This window comes from Sipha flava, unplaced genomic scaffold (assembly GCF_003268045.1).
Source record: "Sipha flava isolate LNK unplaced genomic scaffold, YSA_version1 3_pilon_pilon, whole genome shotgun sequence".
Classification (NCBI taxonomy): Eukaryota; Metazoa; Arthropoda; class Insecta; order Hemiptera; family Aphididae; genus Sipha; species Sipha flava.
Window position 1 is genome coordinate 1,053,570 of NW_020273108.1, and position 13,793 is coordinate 1,067,362.

Below are 13,793 nucleotides of genomic sequence, written 5' to 3' on the forward strand. Positions count from 1 at the left end.
GTCGTGTTCGTTTTTGATTTTTATTTTTTCAACAATACCGTTTCGCCGCGAACTCGTTGTATCACCCGTAACGATCGGCTCGTAAGATCTGTGTATGCGGACCCAGATCAGTTAACATGGCGATGTATTCACATACGTGTTTGCGGCTGTGGCCACTCCGGCAATGGCCAGACCTGCAAAACCCAGCTCCGTTTCGATAATACTTATTACATATTACATCCGTCAAATACATGTTCTTGTACTCGCGTGATATACGTACGACGTTGCGTTCGTTGTACGTTTATAGGCAACGGCCTGCAATCGGGTCGACAAACACTTTTGGAAATGTACGATTTCTGTATAAGTGATTGGTATGTACAATTTCAACCTGCGCGGTAAACAGCTCGGATACTATTTTCGCGGTAACGGTAGGGTACAGTTAGATTCAAGTCGCATTGGGAACGACTGACACCGAACGCAACAGTTGAAGAGTTTCAGCTTTGGTGCAGCTGTGTTTCGGGCGCAACGCATCGGGATCATCGACTCACGTTTTATCGTATACGATCGGGTACGGACGGTGTCGCCGAGTCGTACGAGATCCATTCAAAGGCGGATTTCCCTATTAGGCACTGTAGGCAGCTGCCCAGGGCGGAAAATTCTTTAGTGTCTTATTAGAAAACATCAAACGTATGAAAAAAAAATTGGAAAATTAATTACTTTATATTTACGAAAAATAATTGCATAATAATGTGTGCGTTTTGATAACGCATTTTTATATTATTGTTACGGTATATTTCGGTTCGTTATAATTTATAGTCGTAAAAACAACTGTACGGAAAACGGTTTGATAATACTGTATACATCACGTCGGAGTATAGTCCGCTCAGAGCCCGCGTTGCCACGTTAAAAATACGTACGGTCGACTATGGTCGGTCATAACTCGTATTATATCCCGATTAAGCATTCAGTGAACCACAAAATTCGTGGCTGTATGTAAACTGCGGCAAAATTAATCTTTTTCCAAAAGTCGATTTGTAAACTGCGGAAAAAAAATTAAGATTATACAGTCTGCGACAAAATCGATAAGATACCTACCTTCTATATATACTGTTTATTATAGTACCTACATCATATATACCTAACTATGTGTACGTATATCGATTAATTAATTATGAAATGTTGCGTCTTGCGTACAAAGCAGTAAAGTAAATCCAAATGTATATTTGTTTTAACGAAATATACTATTAGTAATATCGGTTCCTTTACTTTTGAAAATATTAGTTATTACCTACTTACAAGCAGTGGCGTATCCAGAACTTTTTTTTGGGGGGGAGTTATAAAAAATAGAACATTAAATTTTTTTTGAATTTTGTGGGTTTTTATTATAATCAATAAACAATATACATACACTAAACATTTTCGGGGGGGGGGTATAACCCCCTAACCCCCCTGGATACGCCACTGCTTACAAGTGTTAGAGGTTAATAGAAATAAAGTTAAATATTCATTCAACGTCATGGAATTTACAACAATGTTTAGCCAGAATGGAAAGGAATTAACAGTGTTAAGTAATTTTAAATTCAAATTTAAATATGAATCCAAAATAAATGGTAATAAAACACGGGAATGCACTAAAAAAAAAAAAAAAAAAATGCAAGGCAAAATTGGTTTTCACAAGGAAAAAATTTTATTACAAGAAAAATCAGTTTTAGATCATAATCATGAATCGGATTTTACAATTGAACGCCGAGCAGTAAGAAAAAACATCGAATACAAGTTAGTAATAACAAGTAATAACAAAAAATATATATATAGTATATATAGAAGGTATATATAATTAATTGCCGCGGTTTGTATTATGTATCTTATCGGATTTGTCGTAGATTGTTTAATCTTAATTTTTTGTTTGCCGCAGTTTACATATCGACTTTTAGAAAAAGATTATTTTGTCGCAGTTCACCATCTTCCAAATTCGTGATCAAGCCGCCACTGTATACACTACAAAAATAATTATGCGATAAGGTTGGTAAATATTGTGAAGTCATCATGGATAAAATATTGTTTTATTTTTATCGGAAATAAACATCGTTGTTCAGAAATATTATCGCCATAATAACGTATAGTGTAATATATATATTACGGGTACATTGGACGGCAGTGACTTCGGCGATGCACGGTTTTTCCACCGTCGTACGCGCACATGATATCTGATCGCGAACTTATTTTTGTCCACGGCCAACGACGACAAACGTATCGATAACAACGCGTCGTGTGCGACCCAGGCACGGCATCAGAATCTTACCAATGAGGAGAGGGGCATTTTTAAGCATAAACATAATAGAATCACCGACTAAATAAAACAAATATTAAATAAATAAATATTTATTTAATCTGTGATAGAATCATAATAATCCTATTATGTCTATGATTTTAAGTAAATTAACTGATAATAGTTGTTTCCCCGAATCAGTACTGGAGACACAGAGTCCGACTGCGTTCCTACGTCATGACACACACCTCATATCAATGTCATAATACGGTTTTTTTGGGCGAAATAAAATGTCTACGTAGGCATCTAATTGAACAATCGGGATTTTACAGTTCACAAGGACAAAAACGTTTATAAAAAAAAACTCGTCCGGTGCGACCAACGGCCGACGACGACCCGGAGAACATACGTGTACGCGGTTTTATAACCGTCCGTTTATTATTTGCGCACGTCGAACGGCGGAGGGATTGGTTTGAACCATCGAAATACGATCGAAAGAATACAACGTTGCGACGTACACACGACGCGTCGGAGCGGCAAGCTCGTTGGGGGAGGGGGGGGGAAACCCGACGAGAAACGATCGCGGTGGCCGCGAGTCGACGGGTCTAACTTTGGAAAAAAACAGCCACGGAGAGTGCGTCGTACCGGTGAGGGTGGCGGGGGCGGAGACGGTGACGACGAGCTTGACGAGACGCATCCGGACGGTTATCTCCACGGAGATCGAAAACAATGAACCAGCGACGGCGGCGTCCGAGAACCGCGACCGGGGGCATAATTGAACGTAATTGATTTTCAATGGTCGCCGGCGCACGTGGTTGGTTGCACTGCAATCGGTGACATCGGTGTTCGAGACCGTTGCGTCAACGCGCTTCCAAAGTTCGTGCGCACCCCGCCGTCATTCGTCGCTTCGCCGTCCGGCCGTTCAACGTTGTGTGCTCATTGTTCGCACCCGTATTCCCAGACCCTGTTCCGCCGTCGTCGTCCGCTAGCGTTTTCAGGTAACCGACGCTGAACAATGGCTCCGAAAAAGTGAGTGATTTTTTCCAGATCCGTCGAAACAATCATCCCGTATACGTTTTATGGTGCGTGAGATCCGTCGGGAAAGACATTCTTGTCAGACGGTGGGGGGGGGGGTTGGTAGTGTTTTTTCAACAACCTTTGTTCGATCAAGTCGTCACCGGACCCATAATCATCTTTTACGATGCGTTTGGACTACGGTCCGAACGAGAGCGAATAGTTTTGGCAGGGTTCGCTCCTAGAGCTTTACGATTGAAAAATAACCATTCTTAGAAGCGAACGCAAACGAATAATTTGCTCGGTGCGGCCGAATATCTAGCAAATCGACGAACAAATTCGTTCGCGTTCGGGCTAAAGACCATAAACGCACCTTTATAGGGTCGGGCTCCTCAACTCCGGGAGTCTGGCGTCTTAATGCTGATAGTCGGTTCCGGATCGACTTTCCGCGACGCTGTATCGTGAAAACTGAACGGTGGAGAAGGCGTTTTCTACGTCTCTCTTTGACGGATTCTAGGGTACAACTATCGTTTGTGGTGCGGTAAAATGTTCGTGTTTACGACAAGTACGATCGAGTGCTGTAATTTACTGGCTTATTTCTCGTTCTAATTTTAGAAACTCTCAGCGTCTTAATGACGTTTGTTGTTTTCTTTATTGTCGGTTTGAGATGCTAACCCATTCGTGTTGTTTTTTCGTTGGTGTTTGTATTACTGTTTGGTGAGATAATTAATAGTAATTCACGGAAACCCACTATATAGTACTACATAATGTTCTACATTTACGAGTCATGGCGACCTCGGGAAATGGACTTTTTTTTTCAAAATTTTGATTTTCCAATTTTTTATCTATCTATTTATTTAAGTGAAATCAATTACAATTTAATACATACATTACATTCATAATAGCTGATATATGTACCAACTGAGCTAAAGCTTGTATCTAATATAAGGAGTTCATGGACGTATAATTTGTTTTATATTAAAATACTTATGCAATTAAAATATGACTTAACGAAAACCTAATGTTATAATACATAGTTTAATAATTTATTAACGATAAAATATTTTATTTAAACATATTTACCTTTTATAATTGTATTAATATACACATTTTTATCAAGTTACCATATTGATTGCTTTTTTTATTTGATTTTTATTATATCATTGGTATTATTAAATTGACTTTCACATAAACTTTTCATGTACTATTTACTTCATTATTTATTTCATTATTTGAATTATTGAATATAGTTTTCTCCATATAATTCGAGTAATTTCTCAAACTTGTTAATAATGTATATGGTGGTTTAATGTATTTCCTAATTTATTGTCTATTATTTTTTTAACATTAAATGTGTGCTTTTGTGTGGATTTTAATAAAGTTTGTATAATGTATAATTTATAAACCAATAATAAATTTGTAAATAATTCTTCTAATGAGTATTTTAATGGTAGAGAATATGCTACTTTTATTATAATTTTTTGGTTAGTATGCAATAAAATAATGTTTGTTATATTTGAGCCTTCCCAACATGTTATGTTATTGTATGGCCATACAATAGAATAGAATTGCACGGTACTATGTATATTTGTCATATAATTGATTAATTGAGAAATCAAATTTTGTAGAATAAAACAGTTAAACTCAACATTTTATTTTTGATATTCTGTATACGTTCTGACTATTTCAGATTAAAATTTATTGTCATTCTTAAATATTAGAAAGATAATACCATTTGAATTGATTTACAACAGAAATTTGTCATACAAATTTCACATTTGTGTATTTTAAAGTTATATCTAAAAGGAAGCTGTGAATGAATTGATACTATTGGCATGTAAGTCAATTTATTCATGTTAAGTGATGACATATATTTTTTCCATTTAGTCATAGATATATCGTAAGTCAATTTTGACAGTTTATTTCAATTTTCCTCAATTATCTTCGAAATTGACTAGTACTATATCATCAGCAAACATAAATAATTTTATTTTTAATAATGAGGCAAGTATAAAGTTATATATAAATCAAAAAACCGTATTGAGCCTTATAATGTACCTTGAGTGATATCATAATCTTTGACATAACAATAATTACTGTACCTATTAAGATCCAAAAGTAATAAGTTTTTGTCTGTTACTCAGCTAACTAGTAAACCATTTTAACGTATTGTCATCAAATCTCAAGTCTTATAACTTGTCATGTTATAACTTTTCTTAAATTAATTATTTTTAGTCCAAGAAAGAAGTAAGATTTTTTTTTTTACCATCTTTCTTGTGTCAAAATTTATTTATATGAATTAAATTAAATTGTCCTGTTCCAATGTTTTTTCTTCTGCACTGTCCATTAAATATTATTTTATCTTTATCTAAGTATTCCAGTAGTTGTATTTTTATTATTTTTTCAAGAATTTTAGTTGAAATTCCTCCTATTGAATATCTGTTTATAGTTAGTGAAATCTGTTTTATCACCTTTTCTATGAATTAGAGTATTTATTATTATAAACAAATATTATTTTATATTTTATTATTATATATAAATAGGTAAAAAAAAAATTAGTGTAATCTTAAAATATGTATTTACCAGTTGGGCGATAATGAGAAATTTATAAATTTCAAAGAATCAGTTGGTACTATTACAGTATTTTTTTTTGAAAATTTACAATAATGAAAAAAATAGTGAAATTCAAACAATTATACTCTTTTAAATATATGTTAATAACTGAATTATTTAAAGTAATTTTCATCAAATTAATATAACTTTAAAATTTTAGTAGCAGATCTATTTACCAAAATATTGATTAAAATAAATTAACACTCATTGTAATACCTTAGCATTAGTTACTTGCCTAATTTATAATCAAAACTTGATTATGTGATTTATGTTTTTGAAATGTTTATAGATAATATACTAAGCAATTTTTTTTTCTTTATACTATCTTTGTATACAATGCTCAGATGTATTTATGGTCTTGTACCTGTATGGCCATGATTAGGACTTGGATGTTTATAAAATTGCATATTTTTTTCTATTGATCTAATTTTATTCCGATCTGGATACAAAATTAATTCATGTTCTACTAAATCAAATAATACTATTTTTATTTTAAATATTTTTGCCCTAGTACATTTTGAAATTTTTTTTAAAAACAATTTAAATTAATGGGTACATAAATTATAAAAAGAGGTTGGATTTATATTCTCTAAATATTATTTTAAAATATAATATAAGATATATGATGTTTTATATCCTTAAAAATACAAATATTAAGAGTTTCTTAATGTTATAAGTATTAAAAATTTACTAATTTTTAAATTGTATTAAATATTTTATGTTTTTTTTTTTTTTGTGCATAAATTCATATATATTACAATCATTTTAAATCCATTGTATTATTATTATTTTTTTGGTTAGATTAAGATTTGGATGTTTATCATTTTAAATCCATAAACATCCAAATCTTAATCTAACCATGATGATCATATTCAACAATTTGTAAATATTATTGATTGTTTTATTTTCTTAGACGATCATGCAATGAAACTAAAAATTGGCTGTATATTTTGACCAAATTAAAGTACATAATATGTCTTATACTAAGAGTATTATTATTTTTTGCTGCATATATAATGCTTAAATGTAGTGCACTGTTTGAAACTTTGTCTGAATATTTAATAACAAATATTAATACAGAAGATTTATTTGAGGCACCTCATGAAAATAGGTGAGTAGTAAAAAAATATTTATAAATATATATAAACAGCAAATAAATATTTCTATTTTTTGTTTATGTATGTTTTTTTTATTATAGGTGTAATTGTTCATCTTTTAATCCCAACAATCAAAGTAAAAATATTTTGGATAAAAATAAAGTTGTTGATACTATAATGGAAACATTAAATATAAAGTAAGTTATAAAATTAATGAAACAAATTATTTAGCTAAGATTTATCAAAACATATTGTTTATTTTATTCATTATTTCTCCACATAGTTTTAATGATAATGATTATATTGAACAAGAAATTCAACATGAATCACCATTAAAAAAAATTAACAATATTTTTGACACTGTAGATGAAACATTAAATATTAAGTGAGTAGCTAATTATCTTAAAACAAATTATTTTACAAAAATTAGTCCTAAGTGTACTAATAATTTAAATGAAATAGTGAACTTGTAATATAAACAAAGCATAAATTAGTAAATGTTTAATTTTTTAATGGCCCAATAATTTTATTTTTCTTAAGACTTGGAGACAACAATAAAAATGAATTGCAACTAAAAATATTTAAGGAAATCATGGGAAATATAAAAGAATTATCTACAAATAAACAGTAAGTTTAAGAATAATTTAAGCCAATTATTTTCTAGACCTTATCAAAGTAGGTAAATATATTTATTATTTTATTTATTATTTCTTTATAGATTCAATAATAATACTTAAACTTAGAATATATCATATTACGAGTAGTTTGTGAATGCAAATATTGATTATTATTTATAATTTTTTTTTTTGTAGATGTAATGATTATGCTAATATAGAAGAACCTAATATTCAACATGAATTACAAAAAGAAAATATTAATGATATTTCTGATACTGTAAATGGAACATTAAATAATAAGTAAGTTGCTAAATTTCTTATACATGTTATTTTACTAAGATTTATGAGAGTATCTTAACAATTAATTATTTTTGATAAAATAATAGCAATCTATTAATTTTATTAATAATATATAAACATGCGAGTTAAACTTTAGTTTATAACTTTTTAATGGTTTAATATTTTTTTTCTATTTTTTTTTCTTAAAAAGATTTGAAAATGATAATCCATGTGATAATCCTTATAAAAAATTAGAACTTAAAATGGTTGAAGTAATTACTGATAATGAAAAAGAATTATCTATAAATAAACAGTAAGTTATTAAAATATCTTTAACTCTGTTATTTTTATAGGATTTAACAAAGTAAACAGATTATTTTATTCACTATTTTTTTAGATGTAATGTTAATTATTTCATGGAACATAAAATTCAACATGAATCTCAAGAAGAAAATATTAATCACATTTCTGATACTATAAAGTAAGTTGCTGAATTTCACAAATGAGTTATGTAACTAAGATCTGTTGAAGTATATTGATTATTATTTTTATTGTTTCCTTGTAGATTTATTGATAATTCTTATTTGGAACATAATATTCAACATGAATTAAAAGAAGAAAATGTTAATGATATTTCTGACATTATAAATGAACCTTTAAGTATAAAGTAATTTCCTAAGTGTCATAAATAATCTTTTTAATTGAGATCTATCAAAGTATATTAATTATTATTATTATTGTTTCCTTGTAGATGTATTGATAATTCTTATATGGAACATAATATTCAACATGAATTACAAGAAGAAAACATTAATGATATTTCTGACATTATAAATGAACCTATAAGTATAAAGTAATTTCCTAAGTGTCATAAATAAGTTTTTTTAACTGAGATCTATCAAAGTATATTTTTTATTATTCATATTGTTTCTCTGTAGATGTATTGATAATGCTTATATGGAACATAATATTCAACATGAATTACAAGAAGCAAACGTTTATGATATTTCTGACATTATAAATGAACCTATAAGTATAAAGTAATTTCTTAAGTATCATAAATAAGTTTTTTTAACTAAGATCTATCAAAGTATATTTTTTATTATTCATATTGTTTCTCTGTAGATGTATTGATAATGCTTATATGGAACATAATATCCAACATGAATTACAAGAAGAAAATGTTAATGATATTTTTGATTTTATATATGAAACATCAAATATTAAGTAAGTTGCTAAATATTTTTAAGTGTGTTAACATTAGATCCTGCTCACTAATGCTATTGTACAAAGATTCGTTACATTGTTTACATTAGTGCGTTCATTCAATATCCATCTAAATGGTTTCTTTGATATTATTGCTCTTCAGTCGATCCACGACAGCACAAAAATAAATCATTTATGTATAGTTGGACTGCTTACATTATTCATGTGGTAGCATTCGTGTGTGGGCTCTAATGTTAAATGCATCTCTATAAAAGTATACTAATATTTATGATGGTAAACATATAATTACTTTTAATAAAATAATAGCAAACTATTAATTTTAATGTATAAACATGTGAGTATAAATGTCATTAATGGCTCAATAATTTTTTTTCTTCAAGATGTACCGATGATAATCCTAAAAATGAACTACAACATACAATTTTTGATGTAATTACTGATAGTGAAAAAGAAACATCTATAAATAAACAGTAATTTTAATAAATATTCTTAACCAGTTATTTTTCTTGAATTTATCAAAGTTCAAAGTAAAAAAATAAATTTATCTGTTATTTTTTTGTAGATGTAATGATAATAGTTATATGGAACACAAAATTCAGCAAGAATCACTTGAAGAAGAAAAAGTAAATAATATTTCCAATACTGTAAATGAAACTTTAAGTATAAAGTAAGTTGCTAAATGCCATAAATAAGTTATTAACAAAAATTTATTAAAGTAAACAAAATATTTCTTTTAATAAATAAAAAGTAAATTTATACCTAATTTAACTAAGCATAAACATGTGATTATTCAATTATTTAATGTCTTAAGTGTTTTGTTTTTTTTTTCTGTAGACGTTCTGTTATTGATGATCATAAAAATGAAGTACAACTTAAAGTAGTTGAAGTTAAACCTAATGCTAAAAAAAATAGATCTACAAATAAACAGTAAGTTTCATGAGTATTTTAATTTATTTCAAATTTGAATTAGTCATCTATTTGAGTCGTCAATTTTTTTAACTTCCCTGGTTTTTGTACTCAGAATCTTGCACTTTTGTTTTTGTTAAGTACTTTATTTGTTGATCACATTAAATATAAATTACAAAGAGTAAATATCATTACAATTACTTTTACTAAAAGTGAAGAAAAATTAAATCAAAAACAAATTTTGTTAACATTTATTGTTTTACATTTTTAATTAAGTTAACTTATGAATGTATCTCATAATTAACACCGTATTGTAACTACTATGTATAGTATATTATTATATTTTTCTCTCAAGGAATAAACATTTTTCATGTACATCCAATGATCAAAATAAATTACAAATAAATCAAAAATTAAATAAAGTGTATGAATTACAACCAAAAGTGAATGATGTTTATATTGATACTGTAAATGAAATATTGAATGAAAAGTAAGTTTCTTTCCTTTAATTCTTCTTAAACCAAATTCTAATCATTTTTGTTCTGATATTAATCAAAATGTATTTATACTACACTATATAAGCTTTTCAATTATTTCTTTGATAAATTATGGTTTAAAAAAAAAAAAAAAAAAAACATTTGTCTTCTAAATACAATAATGCAAATTAATTACAAATAGAAAATAATATTACTACAGATTTTAAAAACAAATAATTTCACTTTGAACTTAACATTTAAATATTATATTATAACAAATCATTTGTGATTATTTATGATGTATATGATACTTAAATCTTAATATAATATAGACATAACATATTTCATACTAAGTAAATTTTCATTAAACTAATATTATACACTATATTGTCATATAGTGTTCTCTTTCACAATTAAGATACACTAACTTTTTTTTACTTAAATAGAAAAAACTAAAAATATAAAAGAATTTATATTGATTATTAGGAATGTCAAAAATGACCAATATATAGTGTAATAAAACAATACATTTTTTTTTCTAGTCAAAATTCTCAAGTTCACAAAGAAACAATAATTGAAAAGTTAGCTCTTATTCCGTGTATTAGTAATCTTTATTTGTTTTATCGCAAATGAAAACAATGAAACTGTTCAAAATAAATCATTAAAATGAAACTAACTTTAACAATTTAACAAAAAAATAAATAAATAAATAAATAATGTATCCATTTTTTTTCTTATCTTATTTTTGTAGATCTATTTCTGAAACGATTACAGTAAAAATCGATAGTGGGTGAGTGTTAACAAATTATAATTTATATTGTACTTATAATTAATTATATAGATGTTTTTGGAAGTATCAAAAGAGATTTATTAATGTGATGTAGGTTTCTATTAGAGATTCTATCTATCTTGTTAGTTTTTACTAAATTATAGAAAGAAAAATTAACAGAATATTCTATAACTACATGATTCATTATAGTTTTTTTTGCGTATTTTAAGGTTTACGAATAAGTACCTAGAACAGTTTAGTTTAAAATTCCTAACTCATACAATATGAGCCTATTATTTGGCAATAACACATAATTAGTTTAAACTTTTCTTAATAATTCATGTAGTTTTTAAATATTGGTTAACAAATTAAAAAAAAAAAAATACATCTGTTTAATATAAGTAGCATTGCAATTTATTAATGATTTTATCTATATTTATTATACATATATTTTATTTCCTTGCTCTATTAACAAAATGTTACGATTTACCAACTATATAATATATAAAAATATTATTTTTATAGATATCAATACAATATTATCACGATTAAAAATTATTTAATTGATATTTCTTAGGTATAATTGATTATTTTTATTTTCCTTCAAAATTAAATAAATATTGAAATTTAATTATGTGATATTGTAGTTATAACTATATTATTACTACAAATATGCACTCATTTTCTAGAATTATTACTACCGACCCTATTAAAGTTGAAAATAGAAGTAGATTTCCACATCGAACAATGAATATTATAGTGAGCACCTTAAAAGAAAATGAAATAAAAGATAAACAATTGATAATTGATGGGAAATTAAACAGAGAATTAGATAGGTAAGAATTTATTACTTTATATTTTAGAATAAACTATTTGGATTATTCTTCATAATATTTTCTTAACTTTCAAATCAATTTTAATGGAATTTCTTACTGTAAGTTTTTTCATAGTCCCTATAAGTACATATGTTACAATAATATAATCAATTTTAAGTTTGATTTTATTTTTATCCTATAATATAGTATCAAATGAGTGAGCTATCATAGTTGTACATTAAAAGCTAATAAAAAAAATAAAAATAAAAATAGTATTAAATGGTTTCAAATGCTGTTAAGAGGATGTCAGCGCAAAATAAAACGTACGCAATGCTTCAGAGATGGCGTTGCGCGCCGTGGCAGACCGTAATCACGTCTATTATCGTCGACCGTGACGTTCTGTCTGCCGTAGTTTTGGGAGAGACACATTATTACTCCACGAATAGTGATATCAAACGTTTCGTTGCGTATTTATATCCGGCTTTAATTTGTAAGCACGCTGTGCGCTCGCTTTTCACTTTACTTTAAGATACGTTAAACGTTACTAAATAAGTAATTACAATGCCAATAGAATCAATAGAATCCAATAATAACACTAACATTATAAAAATTACACACTGAATATGACTAGAATATTATATATATTATATATTTACATATATTTAAAATAAAGTTTAATAGAAAAATCTTCCAATAAAGGTACTTCATAATAAAGATGCTTTCACTGCTTTAGGTTTTGGGTATAATATTTTTATAGATGCTAGTTAACTATATTATAGGTATTAGGAATTTACATTAAATTTCATCAAGTAAATTTAAATTCTAAAGTACAGTCGATTCCGTTTTATTGGGACACATCGGTTGCATGTTATTTTTTCCCAATAATCTGAAACGAAAAAAAAAACATAAATTTATAGAAAAATTGATTTCTTATGATTTTATTATTACAAATACATATTACAATAACACAATTGTAGAAATTATTTAACTATACAAACATTTTATAAAAAAATCAATAGGTTACCTTTCTTCGCAGATGGACCACCGATTTTTAACTAAAGACCTAGTAATTTTTTTTCTGATAGTACGCTTTACCATCTATTTTTTATTCACCATAGTTAAAAATTAAGCTCTCGTGTTTCTCATCGAATGGACAAACGATAAATGACGAGTTTTAATTTTGGATGAGGTACAATTATTAGAAATTTAAAATATTATATGTATTGTACTTCATAAATATTATATATACAGTATATATACGTTTAAATATTTTTTATATGATTAATATATAAATCACATAGGTGGTTTGGTTTATTCACTGAAAATGGTAAATATTTATAATATTATTCTTTACTAGTTAGACTGGAAACATCACAATAATATTTATTTTTATTAGGTTTCGGTAAGATACCATTTAGCTCGACATCTACAATAATAATTATTATTATTACTGGAAAAAACTAATCGCCGAATAGTTAAAAACAGATCGTGCTAGACGCGACCAAATCCGCCGTTTGTCGTAGTGGTGGGAGAAGTTTTTTTTTTTATTTATTTATTAATAAAGTGTTACCGATATCAAAGTCATCTAACTTATTGTTATAAAGACATTTTTAACATGCAATAATTGTTATAAGTAAATTATAAATACAAAAAATACAGTAATTTACATAGATGAATAAACAAGTTACAAATATGATATAATAATTAATAGTTAAACTAGGTGTTTTTTTTT

The 13,793-nt window shown here is 27.4% G+C and overlaps 1 protein-coding gene across 1 annotated transcript in view; it reads left to right on the top strand.

Annotated features, from left to right (window-relative positions):
• Positions 1–2,909: 2,909 nt before the first annotated feature.
• Positions 2,910–13,793, top strand: part of LOC112688745 (variant-silencing SET domain-containing protein-like) — a 17,536-nt gene continuing 6,652 nt past the window's right edge. Inside the window, exons 1-19 of the mRNA XM_025562096.1 lie at positions 2,910–3,277; positions 6,789–6,986; positions 7,074–7,169; positions 7,256–7,357; positions 7,513–7,539; positions 7,573–7,599; positions 7,785–7,889; positions 8,080–8,181; positions 8,266–8,349; positions 8,434–8,535; positions 8,620–8,721; positions 8,807–8,908; positions 8,994–9,095; positions 9,476–9,565; positions 9,658–9,762; positions 9,930–10,022; positions 10,357–10,491; positions 11,229–11,267; positions 11,936–12,082. Coding sequence (XP_025417881.1) covers positions 3,264–3,277; positions 6,789–6,986; positions 7,074–7,169; positions 7,256–7,357; positions 7,513–7,539; positions 7,573–7,599; positions 7,785–7,889; positions 8,080–8,181; positions 8,266–8,349; positions 8,434–8,535; positions 8,620–8,721; positions 8,807–8,908; positions 8,994–9,095; positions 9,476–9,565; positions 9,658–9,762; positions 9,930–10,022; positions 10,357–10,491; positions 11,229–11,267; positions 11,936–12,082 — 1,772 coding nt within the window. The 5' untranslated portion in view covers positions 2,910–3,263. The remainder of the gene's footprint in view (positions 3,278–6,788; positions 6,987–7,073; positions 7,170–7,255; positions 7,358–7,512; positions 7,540–7,572; positions 7,600–7,784; positions 7,890–8,079; positions 8,182–8,265; positions 8,350–8,433; positions 8,536–8,619; positions 8,722–8,806; positions 8,909–8,993; positions 9,096–9,475; positions 9,566–9,657; positions 9,763–9,929; positions 10,023–10,356; positions 10,492–11,228; positions 11,268–11,935; positions 12,083–13,793) is intronic.